Source organism: Cyrtonyx montezumae, unplaced genomic scaffold (genome assembly GCF_038088225.1).
Source record: "Cyrtonyx montezumae isolate F1298 unplaced genomic scaffold, pur_monq_1.0 scaffold_24, whole genome shotgun sequence".
NCBI classification, from domain to species: domain Eukaryota; kingdom Metazoa; phylum Chordata; class Aves; order Galliformes; family Odontophoridae; genus Cyrtonyx; species Cyrtonyx montezumae.
The window spans coordinates 2,279,945-2,301,011 of NW_027071981.1; the positions used below are offsets into that span (position 1 = coordinate 2,279,945).

General features: G+C 39.2%; 2 protein-coding genes across 4 annotated transcripts in view; one reads left to right on the forward strand and one right to left on the reverse strand.

Moving 5' to 3' along the window:
* CCDC88A (coiled-coil domain containing 88A) overlaps positions 1-21,067 on the forward strand; it is a 271,485-nt gene that overhangs the window by 169,342 nt on the left and 81,076 nt on the right. The gene's annotated exons all lie outside the window — the stretch shown is intronic.
* The window catches only part of EML6 (EMAP like 6), a 113,655-nt gene that overhangs the window by 2,367 nt on the left and 90,221 nt on the right, over positions 1-21,067 (reverse strand). Inside the window, exons 28-38 of the mRNA XM_065739453.1 lie at positions 12,040-12,118; positions 10,695-10,824; positions 9,417-9,515; positions 7,572-7,745; positions 6,263-6,471; positions 4,476-4,633; positions 4,121-4,235; positions 3,442-3,630; positions 2,223-2,395; positions 1,507-1,669; positions 1,023-1,126 (exon numbers count right to left, since the gene is read on the reverse strand). Coding sequence (XP_065595525.1) covers positions 1,023-1,126; positions 1,507-1,669; positions 2,223-2,395; positions 3,442-3,630; positions 4,121-4,235; positions 4,476-4,633; positions 6,263-6,471; positions 7,572-7,745; positions 9,417-9,515; positions 10,695-10,824; positions 12,040-12,118 — 1,593 coding nt within the window. The remainder of the gene's footprint in view (positions 1-1,022; positions 1,127-1,506; positions 1,670-2,222; positions 2,396-3,441; positions 3,631-4,120; positions 4,236-4,475; positions 4,634-6,262; positions 6,472-7,571; positions 7,746-9,416; positions 9,516-10,694; positions 10,825-12,039; positions 12,119-21,067) is intronic.

Consider the following 21,067-nt stretch of genomic DNA (forward strand, 5'->3'; position numbering starts at 1 on the left):
ATAGAAAGCTTCAAAGCAAGCCTTCTCCCACTAAACCACTGCGCAGAGCATGCGCATCACAGCAATGCACCTTTGTTGTGTGACTCCAAAACCAGCTCTAACCACACATCCCGAGGTTTATCTCCTCTGACACCACTTCCCTCATCCTGTGGCAGCAGCTGCTGTAGCTCTGGGCTTGCCCTGTCCTCGTGAGTCCATACATCACTGCTCACAGTGCTTTTTACAGTGATCTTCTCTTCTCTTACCCTGAAGTTCTGGAATGAATGAATGTTCATTTGGATCTAAGCATTTCTCAAAGGAGCTGCTTTCCCCTTAGATGAGGTTCCTTGTGATTACCAGTGTTCTACTCAAGTATTAACCATCAGATGCCTCTGCCCCATTCCCACAGTCTGTCAAGAGCCCTTAGAAATCAGTAATTCAGGGCAGATTTTTAAGCTTGCTTGATGGCAGAGCAGTAAGAGTGAGAGGATTCTCACCGTACCCTAAAACCTGCCTGTGTTATCATCCCAGTTTGCTGCCAGATGGGCTCCTGGCCTGTTCCACTTTCTATAGTAAGAGCACGATCATGGATTTGCAATTCTGTGGGGAGGGTCCTATATAAATGCATGTCAGAAAATAAGTTTCAATGGCACCCACAACTCACTTCTATACAACCTTCACATGTTTCCATCCCTCCTATGCTGCTCATGTTCGCTGTGGGATAAGGCAGTACCTATCCTACTAGTGTGCCAGTAATAGTGAAGCTGCAACAGCATAGAAATCTGGAACAAATGGCAACAACCAGCATGGATATCTGAGAGTATTAATGACATTACACAGAGCATGACAGCAACCGACTTCAAGTGTGTTGACGAATGTGTGTTAGAGGCCTTTCTGGAGTGTTTATCACTCTCTTACGGGCTTCTTAAACCCTGGGATATTCCACGGTGTACACAATTCAACCTCGTGCACTGTTATTCTCTATTGTACAAGTTCCCAGTCAGGGAGAACTGTTGAGGGTTTTTTTCTTGTTGTTGTTTTACCTTGTCCACGTAGCCCATGTGATCTTCTCTATCATGGCAGTATCTGTTATTTGCTTTCCTAGTGGCACCTCGTGGACTTGACGCTTATAGGCACCGGTTGATACCTGAAAGCAGGAAAGGAAAAGCTATGAACCTCACCATAAAGGCATTCATTTCTTCTGTAAAGAACTGCAGGGTAATAGTAGTAACAGTTACCAAGAAATAAACAGCCAGGATACATTTTTTTCCTAGTTTGCTACAATTCTTGATATATAATATAAAGTAATAACAGTTACAGGATGATGAGTGAATCAAGTGTTTCAACCTCCAGCTGATGGATTTCCTTTCAGCTGTACACTCCCCAGCTTCTCAGTGCAATTTTACAAAATCAGAAAACTTTAAGAAGGAAATACTCTCACACATGAATTCAGCTATCCACCTTGCTACTGTGTCTGAAAACAAGTCACAGGAAACAGAACCAAGTATGTGCCTACACAAGACATACCTGAATGTACCTGCTGTCTGCAGAAAAGTCCATCTGGATGACAAAACTTGCAATGTCTTTGCAGTAGCCTATTCGGTTTAAGGTTGTACCTTGAGTGAGATCATAAAAATCCACAGTATGCTCTTGTGAACCCACAGCCAGAAACCTGTTATCTGGGCTGATCCTAGGCAACAAAATACAGAATGAGAATACAATTTACAGTTTCTGTCCAGGATTTTCTTTTGCTTCCTATGATAACAAGAAGGGGGCAAATTAATTTTACTGGAAAACAAGACAAACTCCGTATCGATAGTGAGATTCAATCCAAATCAGATTTGGTGCTTCAAAGGCAGAGGACATGATATATTGTTAATTGATGTTAACACTGCACTTGTATACAGTGAGCAGTACAGTATGAAGAACAACTTTAATCCTCTGTGAGAAAGGAACAGGATTGGCACTTTTATAACGTATGATACTATTAACTCCCAGAATCATAACTTCAAAGTGTACAAATTACTAGTAGATAGAAATGAATTAATCATGAAAACAAAACAACAGTGTGCTATACGTAAGCTGAAGGTACCCATGAAGTCATTTCTGTCAGATCAGTAATTGCATTTCATGATTTCATGCAGGTTTCAACCTTGCCAAAAGTCTGGAAATCAGTCCTTCGTGGACTGTTCCCTGAGAAAGGGCTGTGTACCTGGAAAACTCAACAGGAATGCTGGACATACCTAATATCCTGAATTGCTGACTTCCTGTCTCGCTTTTTGCCCCAAACCTTAAGGCTGTTCACAAGTAAGATGACAAATTCTCCGTTCTTCATGCCAATGGCGACCATCTCGCCATCAGGACTGTAGGCAGCACATCTCGCTGGGTGACCCAGATTGACTTTGTTCAGGAGTTTCTGTGTGAACAAAAGCAACATCGACATACCTTCCTGTGGAAAGCCATCAAGCACATGGAAAGCTTCCAAACACTGAGCACAAAAGCTGCTCATTAAAAACAACTTCTGTAGAGTTCCCTCTGAATAGAAATCTGAAATTTCACATACAAATCACACCCACCAGACATATGTTGCAGAACAGACTCAGATAGAGGTGCAATTGAAACGGGCGTTTCATGTTTGTTTCATCTTGCTGCAGGATAAGTTCAGTTTTGACATCAGAAAGAATACCATTTATCAGAGGAGGATAAAAAAAACAATTTCCTATTTTCTTCAGAGGGTTAATTGGATAGTTTCTACAATTTCTGAGCAAGGTTTTACATTTTATTATTTTGTCTATGAGAATGTAGAAAGATGCTCTTGCCATTTCAGTTATCTGAATGCACTACTAATGCTAGTGATCATTTCCAATGTCAAAAATCATTACTATCTCAGCTCTTGAAAGGGTTCACGGAGCTTAGCATAACTTGAAACCCTTCTGTTATTTTTAATATTCTTGTTGATTAATGCAATTTGACATTGAAAAAAGATATTCCTGATCTACATATATGCCACATCAGCTATGGTAAAGAAAGGCTCAGAAAGGGTTAGTCATGCTCATTAGTGAGGCATGCTTATTGGGAGGTATTAGCCACCAATCTGTGTCAGCACAGAATTAAAATGCTTCCTTACTGCACCAGTCTGCACTTTTTTGATCAAAATCTCAGCTTTTTACAATGTCACATCAGAAATAATACACAACAAAAGATACTCCAATAGCACAAAAATGTACATAACTGCATCTCACTGCAAGTAGCTTTTGGGAAGAGCAGCATGCTACGTCACCACAGACTGACCTCTTCACAGGAAATGAACAGCACCAAAACAACACACACAGCAGCCTACTGATATGGCTACCCAAAGGTGTACACACAGCTGGAGCAGTGCACATTGTGCAGTTGGAAAAATGCACAGCTATATCAAATTATCACTTGTAATCACATTCTTTTCAATTGAGCAGTACTCACTTTGTCACAGAGGTCCCAGATTCTTGCTGTTCCATCATTACTGGCAGAGATAAATAAGTCTTTTGAGGGGTGTGTTGCTAAGCCCCAGATTTCCCCTTCCATGTGACAGTCAATTAATAAGTTTGAAGCAGCATTTTTTTCTCCTACTTCAAGGATTTCCCCGTCTTTTGTTCCCACTAAAATTTTCCCCTGTTTGTATATATAAAAAAAACCAACAATCAGACAGTAAAATATCAAAGAATTATAGAAATATCTGTGCTAACCCATCCTAATTTATAGTGCTTGTCCATGCAGAGACTTAAGAACAGGAAATAAAACCCTGATAGTTTCATGCCTGGCGAATTGATACCATATTCTGGTGAGTGGTGGCAGGGGAATTACCCCTTGCCATTTGTATTCAGACCCAAGTGTTTACCCACAGGTTGGTACAGCATGACTCTCATATCACTGAGGTGACATCACTTCTGGAGAATAATATAAATGACAAAACAAGGAGCTAGGCTCAGTGTGTGGTGCACATCTACTCCAGCTATACTATCAGTCTGAACTGCAAGGGCCTTTCCAGCAAAAACTTGGTTCAGAACAGTGTCCTCTTTTATGTCTCTTGCCCAATCTTCACAGACAACAGTACACAGCAGTGCATGCCACACTGTGAAATGTGCCACACTGGCTCTCCTACCTTCCCTCTGCAGACGGACCGCACGCACTCAATGAGCTGTCCTGTCTCCAGCTGAAATGCTCGGCACCGTTTCATCTCTTGGTCCCACAGCTTTACAGCTCCCCCTTCCTTAGTGCTGAAAAGCAGAATTTTGTGTTACACAGGCATCTCCTGCAAGAGCTACAACAAACCTTGTACATCCATCTGAATAAAATACACATTGAATAGCTTCTTACTAACGACACCTCACCACCCCGAAGGGTAATGTTAAGTAAATGAAAATGTGGTAGAAAACACAACCATTCAGTATGTCTGGCACATCAAATGATACAAGAACGAAGAAAGCTGTGTGCTTTAGGAACACTGTGTGTCTTACGGTCTCTCCTTGCCTCCTGTAACAATAAGTCCATCTCGAAGAGTAGTGTACATTGTAAACACTGGTCCTGTGTGAGCTTTTGCCACAAGTCTGACCAGGAAATGGTCCTTCCAGACATAGACGTCTCCATTTATGGCACCAGTAAATGTAAGATTATTCTGCAACAGATGAGAAATATCTCAGTGTCTCTGGGCTGCTTCATTTAAAATTAGTTAGGTACTGTATTTCCTGAGAAAATCAACTATGCAATGAATGCAGGAATTAAAACCACAAGCACTGAGAATAACGTGTTTAATCACTGTGCTATAATGGTGCTGCCTCAAGGTATCGTAATATGGGTCAGAGTGTAGGGCACACTCACTTCATGCATTTCACCCTGGACTTTTTCAGATGCCTGTACTTCTTTTGCCATACGTATGCAATGTCATATCTCCTGCTGCACAGATGGACAGCAGGTTATCACTACTGAATGTTAGGTGACATTTCCTTCTTCTCAGTGTCCCTGGAAATCCCACTGTCTTCAAGATATTGAGAACAAAGTGTTTAAGATTAAGTGCAGAACAGACTCTGTCTGATATCTACTTTAAGCACCGCAGCAATTGCATAATCAAATGGGACAAAGTAGTGAGCATTCTGCATAAAAAGTATGCTTTTGGAGCCTGCTCTGTTAAATGGAAAGGCTTGCTGCTGACTGATGGCAGGTGAAAATGCACAACTGCAATCCTACTGGACAGCCTCTTTAGCAACAGTAGTTTGAACATCTTGAATGATTCCTAAATGTCTGTAAAATGGATCAGTGGCTTAACTGAAAAATACAGAAAAATTCCACATAAGTGAAAAGCATCTCAACTCCTGTTTGGTAGGAAGAGGAAAAAGTGTTCTCAGCTGCCATGTCCTGACAGCAGAAAGAACACCATATGGCATTATCTTCAAGTTCACTGATAGATACAAAGGAAAAAATGCTATGGAACCCTTTGCTAAGGGCTCACAGGGAGGTTTCATGTTCTGTGAGAAACAGAATTAGGATCTATTATGAAAGTGGCAGAAAGAATTCCCTGAATGACTCTGCTACCATTAGAGACAAAAATTTACTGTAACTGTATCCCAGCATGACCCGCTACCTTCAGTATTAGATGGACCTGGATGAGAAAAGTCTGGATGCACAAAGTAGCAGAGGGTACCTACACAGCCCCTCCTCTATTAAGTGCAACTTACTCGTGCTCCTGTGACATGCATTCTTATTGCCAGTGGGATTCAATGACACACACTTAAGGAAGAAAACAACATCCTGAATGAATGACATATGCTACTGCAGCAGAGTTCACCTGCTGGTTTTGAATGTGCCCCTTACAGCACATTACTTTGACTGCATGAAAAAACAAAATAATATTGAACTATGTGTTGAACGCATTGTTTTCCTTAACTATGAAGTCTAAAGCACCTTAATAACCATGGGGAAATCCTATGTACTGTCAACATGAGCTGAATCACATGACATACCAAACACTGTCAGTGGAGAAACAGGCTATATAGAATTACAGTATCAATTACACTGTAATTAAACAAACAAACAAACAAAACATTCACTGACAGAAAAACCCAACACAGTTTAGAAAAAGTAAAGATCTAAAGATGTACAAGTTTCACATTAGAGGTATAAGTGTTACACAAGATCTCCACATTGTTGCACCATTCACACTGTACTGCATCTCAACAAGAGGAAATGGACACTTGCAGATTTAATAAAAAGGTATTATAAAATTCTGTAGCAAGAAATTTCAACTCACTGCTCCGAAGGCGACAGAAAGCATGGTTTGCATTTTGGCATCTTCCATGGAACCAATGACTCCTTTCTTACACAGCAGAGCACTGCCAGCTAACGTCCAGAACTTCATGTGCTTCACCCCAACAGACACAAACTGAGTGTCTGAGTCTGGGCGGAACTCTACAACGAATATCCTCTCCAGGTGTCCTCCCCTGCTAGCAACTTTAGCACCTGTTTTGATTAGGAAAGGATAAAAATACAGTTAAATTTACCTGCAAAATTAAGCTCTGATATGATTTTATAAAATAAATTGACTTGGTATTAGATGAGAAAACTGTCCCAGATGTCTAAAGCTAAGCACATCCCAATAGTACCTAAAGCAGCAAACATTTTAATTCATGCAGTCTGCTAGGTCCCTGGATATTCCACTACAACTGACAGTTTTAGGATCTTAATAGCACCATTTGTCTCCCAGGACCTGAAATTCAATCGAAATGTTGAGTATCATCAAGGAGTTGCCATCTGTGAAACACAAAGGGATGCGTCACTCAGAAGTTAGTGCCTCTGACAACATCCAGGCACCTGCATATTGGCTGTGCCAGGATAACAGCCACTGCCAGCACACCTTCAGAGACCTGAGCTCAAACCCCACAGGCAAGAAGAAAATTCAAATTTTCCAATCCCAGGATAAGTGGGCCATTGTACAAAAGATGAGCAGTGCCTCCTCTGAATGAACTTTTAAAGCACAGCAGGACTGCTGCATTGCTGAGCTAACAGCTCTGTGTAGGGATGTCACATCTAAAGACATCTTTTGCACATAAGTGCTCATGTCAATCAGGATGATGCAATGCCTGCTCCTGCACTGGAGGGGGCAGGGAACAGGCACCGAGTCCAGGTGTGTGCAGAGAGAACTGTAAAAATCTGGGGATGTTTTGAAGTAAAGCAGAGAAATATCTAGAGAGCTGAGACACTTTTCCCTCCATTCCAGAAGGTGATAATTACTTTCTGGAAATGACTTCCTAAAGGCCTAACTACTGCACACAATTTCAAATCCAAGGATTTTCAGCATAAAAAGAAAGCACTTCCCTTAATTTCAAGGAATTTTACATTAAACATCATCTCCTTATTTCTGTTCATAATAGAACTTTAAAGCTTATTTTCTTATTGATATTTTCTAGCGCTTTGTTTTTTCCTTCATTTGATTTTGAGACTTTTAGGGAGCCATGGCACTCAGAGTAAGAACGTAAACCTATGCCAATGACTTGAAAAGAAAAGCAAATAATTGTACACACATCTGCTAGGCTGAAGTAATGTGTGTTTTCCAGAGCTACCTTCTTGCCACCTCCACACAGTGATAGTGTGTTCCGGATCGACTCCCACTGAAACCAGAAGTTTGCCAGTTGCACTGAAGTTAACATAATTGACTCCTTTGGTATGGAAGCAACGTAGCATTGAAACTGTTTGCTTACTCATAGCATCCCATACATGAATTGTGGGAGTTGTACCTACACAGAAAAAAAAAAAGATGTATTAAAAGAGAATTAATTCAGCACCTTGAAAGCTTCAGTGCAGAATATGCTTTTTTAAGAACATTAAACCTAAACAGACACTTAACTTTTTCGTTTTAAGATTAAAAGTACTCAAAAAATGTCTTGAAAAAACAAAACCACGAGGAGATTTTTGTATTTCATGAAATAAGACAAATGCCAAAAGAACAACGTAACATTTATGAAGAACTTCATGCAAAAGAAATTCTCTGTAGATGTTCCACTTGTATCCGCGATTGACACAGATACAATGAGGTAACATGAAACTTTTACATAACTCTGCTGACTAGAATTCACAAACGAACCAGCCTTACCTGAATATTCTGTCATATCACCTGCATGGTGAGAGCAATGGCAAATGAGGAAGCACCAAGGGAAAACAATAAGTGAAGTAAGTCATGTTTCTAATGCTGAAGTGCCAGCATCAGCACCAGAAGTAAAAAAAAGTTTGAAAATGGATATGGATTAAATCAACAAAACAAATAAGCAGGAATATTGTTGAACTTGATTTTGAGTATATTGTCTTTTATACACAAATATTGCAACAATATTTAGCACTTCTCTGTTTACAAAATGGTATTTAAAAGAAATGCTGAAGACGTGCCATTTTTAAAGATTACTAAATTTAAAACTAATATGAATCTACAGTGATACAGAATACCAACCAAAATCAGAAACACTGATTTCATGGGCTCTTATTGACAGAAATAAAGGACAGACTAAGTCACCTGTTTCGGGTCACAACAATCAGTATCCTGAAACAAGGTTCTGACTGTATGAACACGTTCTCTTGCTTATTCAACATTCCAATTGAAAAGACAACGCTCAGTACAGGCAGCAAGGATGGTCTGTCAAGGCCTTCACCTACTGCCATTTTTCTGCTTTGTTATAAAGTTATGTATTATGGAAGTCACTCCTTTCAGATTGAATGAATTAGAATGACTCCATTATTCTTCCTGACATTGATTATTCTAGTATTAACCTGATGTAAGCAAAAAGCAACACATCCCTCCGTAGGCCTTGGACAAACAATCCTGATGTTACATACAGCTTTTACTTCTGCAAAAGGCATTAGTGACTGATCACTAGAGATCCCTTCCAGCCTCTGACTCTGTAATTTAACAGGACCCTTCATGTAAACAACACATCAATAAATACAGTTTCAGGATCTGCCCTCACATGCGTCATAACTTCTGCTGAGATTTCACTCTAATCCCTTCCTTTTCTGTATTAATTTTGAATTTCTGCTAAGATCGTTATTCCATTTTTACAGCTAAGTTTTACTGCTAAGCAGTGCTTTGGACACTGAAAGGAAAGAGAAAATCCTGTAAAGCTTATGACTACATATTAATGAGATGACTGAGTGCCAGTCAAAAAAGCTTGTTTTCTGAAATATCCTCACAATACAATCAACTCTAAAATCCAATCACAAGCAGAGATGAAAATGTCGCAGGTAGACTGAAATCATAAAGAGATAATTAAGCTTCAGGATTTTCTCAATATTAAATAAAAAAAAAAATCTACTGTAACAGTAGTAAATCCCAGTAAAAATTCTATGCAGAAAAGCCCAAAATAAATCAGTGCCCCTGACAATTTGTGAGTAAGACATTGTTACATGGAGTCACCTACCGATCTGGCTGGTAGCCACAATGTTTTTGTACTTTGGGTGCTGATTCACAGTTAAGCAGAGAATATCATCAGTATGCTCCAGGTAGAAGCTCTGACTTCCTAATGAAATTCAAACATGGTTTTATTCACAACAGTCTCAAAGTAAGAACCACTGCTGAAGCAAAGAATATTTAATCAGCCTGTTGGTACACTCATGCTGTGCTACAGGGGATGCATAGGGGATAGCAGTAAGTATGCTGAGGGCTTCTTTGCTTTCACTTCCAGGCACCATTACCAAACACACTGTAAAAAAACCACTAAAGCATATATATAAAAAAGCAGTACTGGTAAACTAGCTACCAGGACTTAGCCCAGGAATCATCCTGTAAACATATGTAACCACAAGTAAAAAGCAGAACTGGCAAAGGCACAGACCAGGTTTCTAGCTTAATGGAAGGAGTCAACAGGAAACAAAGAAGACAGCTAAACCCTAAGAAGTCTCTGCTCTGCACCATCCTCCAAAGGGAAAGGCCAGGAAGAACAGCTGGGACAGTGTTCCCAGCTCCATGGACCAGAGGCTGCACAGGGCAACGAGTACACAGAATTCAGCAGAAGTAACACTGTCCACCTCTGCCTCTCCTTGGCAGCAGAGCTGAGTGAACTGCTCTTACTATTCAGTGCCACAGAGAACCACGAGGGAATAACATACTGCTGTAACTCCTTTAATTCCTGGCTTGTTTCGTGACCTATTTGGAGAGTATGTAGATGTTAGTCCTACAACACAGGGCAAGATAAGTTGGTGGGTTTTTGTCACTACCGAAAAAGGTAGGGAATGTTTCTACTCCTGAAGAGCAATTTACTCACATCATATTGCATTAAAATGGATCCTTCCCTGGAGCATGACTTTGCTAAAATAACTCATGGAACAATGGATATTACTGCTCCTAAAACTCTGATGAGTACCCAACATGTCATATACTATGCAACCTGAGAAACTATCCCTAATGTCTTTAGTGTGGAGTTTAGAAAGGCATAGCTGCAGAAATAGAACAGCTTAGTATTACGCTTCCTAACAGAATCTCATACCTACTAAAATGAGTAGGGTGGCTTAACAGGACGACCTTAATAAGAGAACTTGCCAGTCTGCTAAAAAAAAGCCATCTAAATTTCTTTGCGCTATTACAGAAGACATAAAATACGAAGAAGTTGCAGGAATGTTAAAAAAGTATGACTTTCTCACAGAAATGTTTCACTTCTACAGTATTTTTTCTCTCAAAGTACTGTTTCAAGTTGAGTTACCAGTAGAAAGATTTTGGACTACGCCTGCAGCAGCTGTGTGGAAAATAATATCAGCACCATCATTTAGGTAATGAAGGTTGTTGCGACAATCAAATCCTCTGTATCCAAAAACGTGGTCTAAAGCCAGCTCCTAGTCAAGTAAAATAGAAAGAAAGAAAAAAGAGGCAAAGAGTTTGAATCAGGTAATTACACAAGTCACAAGCATTTTGTGGAAGCAACAGGATAATTAAATAACAATTAGTTATCCCTTCCTTCTGCTTATTCACTGAGGCATGACATTCTCATGGACTATATACAAAGCCATAATAGGTCAAGTAAGAAAATGCATTTACATTATGGTTACTTTAATAATTCAACCAGATATGAATATTTTATTTAATTTCCATTACATAATTTCCATACATGCAACTTTAAAAAAAAAAGTCTAAGAAAAAATTTATGAACTCAAAAGATTTATGAATCTGCCCATTACATTTTAATCTACATCGAGCTGCTATTTGCAAATACCTTTATTTCTGCTTTAAGAGTCTTCAGAAATCATCCTCGTGAACAGTTACATCTTAATAGAAAAAATTCTGACATTTAGGGTCTTTATAAGAAGCAGAGACAAGCTACAAATTAATCAGAGGAGTCTTGGACACTTCACCTTACAATGAGCAATTGGCAGAGAAATTTCCTCCAGAAAAACAGTGATGGGTAGTGGACTGCTGTTAAAGTTGCTGTTCTTGCCCAGAAGGCAGAATTAATGCATCCTGTCCCTAACATAATTCCAGCTTACTTCGAACAATTTGACTGATAGTGACAGACCAAGCAATTGTGACAAATGGTCCACATAGTCCACAGAATAAATATTCCTTTCTCAGCATATTTCATAGATGTTCAAATAGCTGGGGAGGAAAGAGGGCCTACAGTGTGAGGAAAAGGGTACGTTTCAAAATAAATCAGCAAATGTCATCGTTCAAAAGCATGCACATACTGTGCAAAATGCTATTTCTGACTATATTTGCATGGGGCTTATCTAGTGAACGTGGGTTCTGCTGTGGCTAAACATGCACCTCAGCTGTACCTGTTCTTCAAATTTAGAAACAAATCTGGAGTTTGGAAAGATTTGATATTACAGGTAAGCTTCCATACCCCAAATTTGAAGTTTTTTCTGCCAGAGGATGTTGGCTATCATGTCTTCTCGCGTTTGCTAGGAGTGCTGAGAGTACATTTTAGAAATATCTTTCCCTTCTCTTTTACCTTTACACAACTTCAGCTATCCTCATAACAACAATGAATTTAACCCAGCACTTATTACTTCTAAAGCAAATGGAGAAAAAAAAAATCAAAAACTAAGTCTGACCTCAACCAGTTTCCTTTTTTTGTTGATATTGTTCTTTTGCAGTTTCTCAGGCTGAGGAGCAGCTCTGCTAACTGGTGGCCTGAAACAAACACATTTAAAAGAGAAGACAATGAATATGTTTGAAAGCAAAATGAAAGCTGCAAAAGCACGGCACATGTTTTACATACGTACAGGGAACGGCCAATTGCAACTACATGTGTTTAAAACCTAGATTTTAGAGTTTTATAATCCACACTGGACTCATATGCATCTTGATAGGGAGAGCAGAGATAACACTGATGCCAATTTTGGGGAGTCGATTTTCAGAAACCACCTGAAAATGACTGTTTAAAGTCTGAAGATTTAAATCCTTGGGAAAATCCTTGACTACTGGCTCATAGTAAACTGTTGCTTTCAGAAACGACCTAGAAGAGTTTCTACAGCTGACCTCTCCCCAGCACTGCTTCTTCTGAGAAATCCCATCACAAAACATTGTCATGGCGTTATTACAATCAACTCAAAATCATATTAAAGGTAAAGTATTACATTTTAGTCTGTGTAAGCCTTCAATTATTGTGCAAATTTAACAAATTTAACAAAGACTAAGGGTGGTAAAGCATTTTATGTAGTTACAGTTACTGAAAATAACTAAAAAGACAAATGGGAAACATGAACTGAAAAAAATATTTATGCAACGGTCTTTTTTTTAAAGACAGATAACATCTACTGCTATGAAGTGCACTAACTGGAAGTCCACAGGTTACAATGAATGTATACGTGATTATAAGGGAGGCAGCAAAGGGGATTTTCAATTCAGTCCTTCCAAGAAAGAAGAAGAGGCACAAACCTAAGAGGAACAGAGAGTGCTGGGCCCACAGAAGTCCATACCTACCACAGTCCTGTTGCACTGGCTCCACTAGGGATGACTACTACGTTCATTTGAGTGCAATGGCTATCCCTTTCAGGTAACGTGAATTAAGGAGGGCTGAATTCTTCCAGCCCTATCAGCAACAGATCCATAGCATCACAAGGGAATACCACCACAATAAACCCAAGATATTTGGCCTTCATCATGTCTGATCAGCTTTTAGCTAGAATATGGATTTTGTGAGAAGGTCATAGCAAAACAGTCCAAAGAAATATTATGATTAAATGCTTGCTCCGAAACACCACTTGATGGCTGCTGTTATTCATACAAAAACAGCTCATGCCATTAAACTCTTAACAGCAGACTCTGGGAACAGGGTTCTCTATGTGAAATGCATAACAAACAAAATGCCTGGCCTCAGTTTACTGAATCAAGGCTTGAATCTGGAAATCATTTTCATAGTTTAAGATTTCAAAAACGAATGTACTTGATACAAATTTTATATGCTGAGAAAATCAGACTATTCTGTTCTTTTGCTGTGAATTGCACTAATTCCTGTTTTGCGAAAATGACTGCAGAAGAATGAAATTCCTTTTGCTTAGTGGGAGCTGATTCATCTGGAACTGCCTTTTTTATGAAAGGTATTAAAGACAACAATTGACAAAATACACAGCCAGAACACACTGCTGCACGGCTTATTTTGCAGGAATAAGTAGCATGTAAATCTCAGCTCTAAAAAAGACAGCACAGAATGAAAATAAACAAACTAACTCACTTCTCAAGCAAACAAACTCACAGAGTACCGGAAAAGTACATTAGATCTTGTGACATTAGAAGAGTAAAAGAGTTACCTTGATCCCCTTGTAAGCAGCAAACAAAGCCAAGTAAGAAACTTAATACAGTTTAAGCACATTTCTGATCAATTTACTCATGCACAAGCATTTTTAGAGCTGATCAGTCATTCCCTTGTTGCACAAAACATGCTATTCAAGCATGCCAGCAAACTAAAACAGAAATTAAAGAGTGCACCAGCCTACAAATTCAAAAATATCATACCCTGGCATTACGGGGTATATTCTTAACTCGAGATCCTACAGGACAGGGAAGAAAAAGGAAGCTACATCGATGCTTCCTGCATACTTTATACTGAAACAGAATGCAATTTCCATGTGCTTCCTTATTTTCAGGTGCCTGACAACAATGGAAACCAGTAGAAACTTAGCAGCCTCATAAGCACTGTTAAGTTTCACACAATGGATGCTTGTTTTCTCTCCTAGCTCACTCAGCTCTCAATTTTGCCTAATAATTGTTCACTGGTAGGCCAACTTATGTACAGGGACAGCTTGTACTTGTTCACAGGGAAACAAGTACCTTTATTTTCTCTGAGAGCGGTCAATCAAGTTGTCATACAACCATCCTGGTAATTGGACCCAACAGCACTGCAATCACCAGTAGAGAAAGGATGAAGGAAGTTACTGCAAAACTCCACTGTCTTACAAAATAAAAGCATTATGTGATGCTAGAAAAGCAAACGCCACTTCAACCCAGATTTACTAAGGCCTTTGAATCAGCACTTATAAATTGTTTTATTGTATGCTTCCTGCTCTTTTTTCTGTTTTAGTGTAATTTTAAGACGGATCACTTTTACGTTTCTTTACCTAAGCATATCTTCTAGAGTTTAAGACAATAGCAAGCCAAAAATTTTCACGAAAGCAAGAGAACGCTACCACTCTGACGTGACAGATAATCACTAGATAGTAAGCATGAGATTTAATTTGGAAACATACACACACATATATATTCACAGTACATACAAACACAAATGTTGTGTGCATTCATATATACATATATATGTATATATACATATGCATTTGTTGCCTTATAATCATCTCAATAAAAGAAACGTAAAGCGGCATCAATTTGATTTTCATTTTTAACAAATCTGTTACTGCACCTAATTTACTCATACACAGGATGGCAGTGTCAAGACAAGAAATTTGTGCTGTAGGAAATTACATATATTTACCCTTTATGGCCTATGCAATCTGCATTGTACATTCACAGCAATCTGTGCTTTTTCTATGCTGCGTTTTTAGTACTTACTTGACAATTCCCTGCCTCCAAAGGAAAGCAAGTTAAAACATAATACAAGTATTAACGGTTTCTTTTCAGTAATGTAAAGTATATGTGCTTATATTATGTCATGGGATGAATGAGTTCCAGGGAAGATAAGACACAGTCAGACATGAGAGAGCTTTCAGTTCTCAAAGTACTGTGAATACAGCAAATAAAATTTCTGTTACTGATAGTTACCTTGATTATACACTTACACAAGCATGCACAGTTACAGAGCAGTGAGCTAATTCCAGATTTAAACTGACTAAATCTCATCCTCTCTCCTTACGGGCATGAATGGCACAATGTAAGAAGGTGCAAGTGACAATTCACTCCCTCTTCCCTTCCCAATAAGGCTACATGGAATGGTCTTATTGGAGGAGGAGCCGAAGTCCTGGGTGGGGTGAATGGGCAGTGTGAGGACAGAGAGTAACAGACCGGTATGCCAGAAGCTGAGTGGACTGGGGGAGGGAACAGGGGTTGGGAAGCAGAGCACCTTGACGAAGAGGTGACCCTAGAGAATAGGGTGCCCAGGCAGTTAAATCAAACAAACAAGAGTCAAATGCCATTAGACAGAAATTAAAGGAGAGAGAAAGAAGACCCAGGAAAGCGTTGTGATATATCCTACAGGATGGGGATGACCAAGTCATGTTTTCAGAGCTCATGGCATAACGGTTCTCTGAAGAGACACTGCCTGCATTCCTCACAAATTGGCAAGAATGCAAATATTCTGTTCTGAGGCCAACAGGAACAGAACTGGATCTTCAGAAACAACACTGCATGAAAGCAACGAACTCTGAGGGCTGGAGAGGTGATGCATAGACAAAAACGTCCTGCCACTCAGAAGGTGACAGGTCGGGTTCAGCAGCAGCAAGCAGATGAGGAGTGGAAGAGAGTTCAAACGGGAGGTTAACATATGCATTGGGAAGGCTGTTCACTGGAGGGAATATATTAGGATGCTAAGTGAAAGTAAAAATGAGCAAGGACTGCTCCCAGGAAGAAAAAACAAAGGACAAAGTGAGGAGGGACAATTTAGTACCGTAAGGTTTGCTTGGACAAGAGAATTAAAAGCCCAAGGTTAAAAAACCAAAACTGCTCATTTCAGAAGAAAAAAACAGAAAAGTGGCTTTTAAAAATACATTTCCACTAGCTGACAAAAATCCCAAGAGCCCCAAAACTGCTGTAAAACTCCTGGCTTTAGGAAGTGATTCTGTGAATTCTAAACCCTTGGATTTTCCTATCTCAACATACACAGGAGTTTTGTACACAACTCCTCCTGCTGTTACTTTTCTTTTACGTGGTTCTGTGGCTTTGCAGATAACGTGAAAATATCCTACTTGTTCATACAGTGAATCAAAGCAAAACTAAAACAAAAGTAGAGAGAGATACAAACTGCAACCTGAAGTATTTTTTAAACCTTAGCATGGTAGTATTTATGATTTCACATCTATGCTGATGCACTCTTTAAAAAAAGAAAACCAAAACCAAAACAAAACAGTACTGCAGAAAACATGGTGGTGATAGCCAATTAGATATTTTGTAAGGGAAAGTAGTCAATGCATTCACATATCATTTGAGGCCAGTCTCCAAATGTGAAATGAGCAGAAAAGCAGGTTAATAAGAAGTATAATCAGTTCTGAATGAAATCTTAAGGCTTTCATTTCTGAATAAGTTCTTTGTTCTAAACATCTAGTAAAGCTGATAATGACTGTTATAAAATATCCTGGTTCTACAGCATGCAGATCTGTCACACAGCACACTGCTCAGACAGGACTGCCCACATTGTCTCTCAGCCACCTGTTTGTCAAAACCATCTTCAGGGACACACTGTACCATGCTTGAGGCAAAATCTGATTTTCTGTCTTAGATATAAAAAGCACAGTATACCTGAGATCATGAGACTTCCGGAAAAACTCTCCCCATATATACCAAGGCATTGATATTAACTCAGATTTATGACATTATCTATAAAGTCCCTCCTAGGCTTCCTTATGAGAATGTTTGAAAGGAAGAGGTTTTTCCTCTTTTTTTTCATTATTTCATACTTCAGTTCTGCCATATTCTATAACTGTGTTCTTTGGATAATTAAAAACTTTTGACCAATAGCACATAGAGAACTGAGGGGCTGGAGGTAGAAACATCAGCAGTAGGCACATTAGCATCTTTCCCCCATGCAGCAAAATCTAAGCTGTATTAGAAACAATACTTTTTTGATCCTTCCTGAAGTACAACCCACATGGCAAAAAGCTCTCAAACACCTGAATGTTTCACATCCATCTCAGCTCAGAGAGCATTTCTCAAGTTCAGACAGAGAAAGGTCATAGCATGACGTGCATTGCAACAGCACCACCATCCTGCAATTGCACACACATTAAGTGTCACATAAAGGCAAAAGGATCTCTGGGCCAGCTTTGTGCTGACCTGTGGGAGAAGCAAGATTGACTCTGGGTTCAGGAGGTTGGCAGGGACAGCAAAATTGTCAGACAACGTGTTCAAGCCCTGGGTACAACTGTGATGAAACCAGCATGCTGCCAAATACATTTAGGATGCATTAACTTGACATAATCCTGTGAGAAAGTAAATGTGAGTTTTCTATAGGACTCTCCTTATTCACAGTAACACATGGGAACAGGCTCTGAGACAAGATCACTCACAGAAAGTGAGACAAGCCATATGCCAAGAAAACTGAAAAGTAGACAAACGTGCTAATGCTGCTTTTTGTTTTCTACACATTCAACCTGCTTAAAAGGGTTTTCCATCACCAGGTATGTTACAAGAGTTTTCAGTTTATGTAGAGTCATGCAAATCAAACTAAATGAAAGCTGCAAACACAGGGTAGATATTAGCAGTTAGTAGAATGCAAAATGCAAATAAATCTTTGCTTTTTGTATTAGTAACAAAAATAGTCTTTATGCAAGCCCGTTTTACTTCTTTTCGCATGAGATTTTAGCCAGCTAAAACGGTCCCAGTTCAGAAGTCAGCCCCTGTCTGAAATAAAGCACAATTCCTACATAACACACAGTATAGCTTACAATTGTCCTGGATTGTCTGGGACAGTCCCACCAGTGCCCAAGTGGTCCCGCGGTGTGGGAGCACTGCTCTTGGAGCTCCCACACCGTGAGACTGCTCCTGCAGCACCTCTCATTGGCACCCCACTTCTATCATACAGGTGGAGCAAGGAAGAGGATGCCAATCAGAGGAGCAAGAAAGGAAGAGAAAAATAAGGGTGGGGAGAGGATAGGAGGACAGACATGGAAAGGGAGAAGAAGAAAAACAAGAAGGTTGGGGAGAGGAGAGAGAAACAACAATCAATTAATTATCTTGACCAAATGCACCAACTAATACAACCACAACACATTTAAATATTGTTACTCAGACTCATCTCTCTCCTGTTACTTTTCCATTCTAAAGCTGTAACTGCTGGCAGTGAAAATAAAGCTTGGAACGAAAATACCAGACCACAATTTATTCGAAATCCTGCAGGTAAGATCTGCTGTGTACTTTCTACATCCCTCCAAGACATTTCTAGATCATCATTTTCTTAAGTAAACAAATAAGACAGGAAAAGTACATTTGAGAAAAGAAAATGTAAGACCTTTATAAGGCAACACCTTAATATTACCCCCACGTTTGTCATCTATGAGTTTTTTGGTCTTTACAACCTTGAGATTTCTCCCCTGACTTTGCTTAGGGGCATAAAACTCTGGAGATCTGGAGAAGCTCAATGTAATAGAGATTTCCTTTTTATCTTGTTGGATTATGCTAAGCACAGAGCACATGCTAAGCAGTAAGAGAAGGCCCACAGCAGCTGCTCAAAGTCACAGTTATCCTTCATCAAGCATTATGACAAACCTGTCCTCCTACCCCCCTCCCTGTGATGGGAGAGAGCAAAGACAAGAGCTACAGGCTCATCTCTTTTGACATAAGCACAGTGGGGTAAGTCTTTGTATCAACTTGCAAAAAGTCATTTGTAAATTGTTGGTTCCTTTCCAGAAGGGTGTTGGTTCATGCAAACCTTTCCCATCCAAACCCAGCACAATCAGCTCCCATCCATACACTTGTATCTTGTCGGGAGACATAACACAGCACTAGACCAAACTCATCCCGAATTGTACCATGATTTGTTATTTTTAGAGACGCAATGTACATTGAGTTTACCAGATATATCATTCTTAACAGAATCCTGCAAGCTTATTTTAGCAAACACAAAAGTTGAATTCCCTGTTAGATATTATTTAGCTTCAATAAAGAGGAAAATAAATAGCCATCTTCCTGAACCAAAACTGTCTGCTAGGCATCATAGCACATGTGACACATATTTGCAATTTATAAGCAGGGAATTAACTTGTTCAGCAACAATTTATCTTTGAAATATTACTATTTAAAGAAAGAAGTAAAGTGAGCTTAAAGTCCTTGCCCCTAGGAAGCTCAAATCAACAGTTCCAGCTAAACCTCTCTGATGGGAGATGGAAACATTTGTTTTTATTTATTTTTTTATTTAGACTTGATTTGTTCGATTTGTTTCTATCCTATACCTATGAAAACCTTAAAATTTTCTCTTTTACTTTCTCAGACACATAATGAAAATACAGCAAGGAGGGACACTTCTTTCTTCTTAGATCCTGACTGCTTTTGCAATGAAGCAAACTGGCAGTTCTTAAGGTCTTGTGATTAATTCACTACCTTAAATGGCCTTGTAAGATAATTTTCAAAATTTACATAGTATTTTAACAATCTCAGAGCATTTGTAGTATGCAAATCCCAACAGATACACAATTCTTGGTTCATAGAATCAAAGAATGGTGTGAATTGGAAGGGACCCTTAAGATCAACTAGTTCCAACCCCCTGCTATAGGCAGGGACACCTCCCTCTGGACTAGGTTGCTGACAGCCCCATCCAGCCTGGCCTTGAATGCCATCCACAACCTCACAGGTCAGTCTGTTCCAGTGTCTTACCACCTTCGCAGACTCATTTTGGAATCTTCATTTAGACAAAGACATATGACAATTATTAAGAAAGATTTTGTATTTGGGATATTTTCTCCATACAATTTTTCCCCTTGAAAGACCACCATATTTGTTTTCCACATACCTGCCTGAAAGAGAATGGTATACATCCTCTTGGTTCCCTTCTTCATATCTGAAGGAACTGGGAAAAGCTACTTCAGCAGTGCCTTTGCAGAAAAAGTAAAGCTTTGCAAACTGGCATCAATATTATTTGATACCATCTCGCACAGCCCAGCGCACAGATATTTCAAGACTCCACATCCTGAAGACCTGCCAATTTAGAACCTTTCCTGGATGCTGACAGCTGAGTATTTGTAGGCTTTTTATTTTGTTTGGCTCAATCAGCTGTCACTTAGGACCCTCAGAGAGAGAAGGAAACTCTTTTAAGAAGCTTTTAGAATGTGGGTGGACAAATATTTCATTAGCTGCTTCATTCTGTATACTGAAAAGATGAAATCTGGCACAGCTGTGAAACTGAACTCATAAATCCAATGTCTTTGAGAAATGTCAGCCTCACCCTGAAGCTCTCCTAATTAAGGGTGTCAAGATTCTACATAAATCGTGCACAAGTACAGCTGTGGACAAAAGTTGAAGCCTTTGACAAATGCAGTAGCTAACACACTAATCTCATCTTTCTGCATTCAAAACCCATCACTTTCCACACATTAAAGCCCTATCCCAACACAGTATACTCAGCAACTGCAGGTTGGCCACACTTCACCATAAAATTTCTGCTTTTAATTATTTGGCTATAAGTTCTAGTAATTTATAAGAATTAGATGAAGAGAAGGAAGCAAATGGTTCTCCAAACAAGCTACACAGAAAAGGCAAGGGATTTTCTGACAAACTTATCAGAACAACAAATTCCAAATACTGAAGATGCCATTATGTTAAAGTAACCAAAACCAGAAGAGTATATATATAAAAAAATTAAAAATGAGAAGAATAGTTGTGACTTTTTTGGAAAAAAGATGGTAAAGAGTTCTGAGGTGTTTTTCCAGCTACTTTAGAATATATCAAGTATTAATCTGTCGATTATATAGAGACAGTATGAAGGAA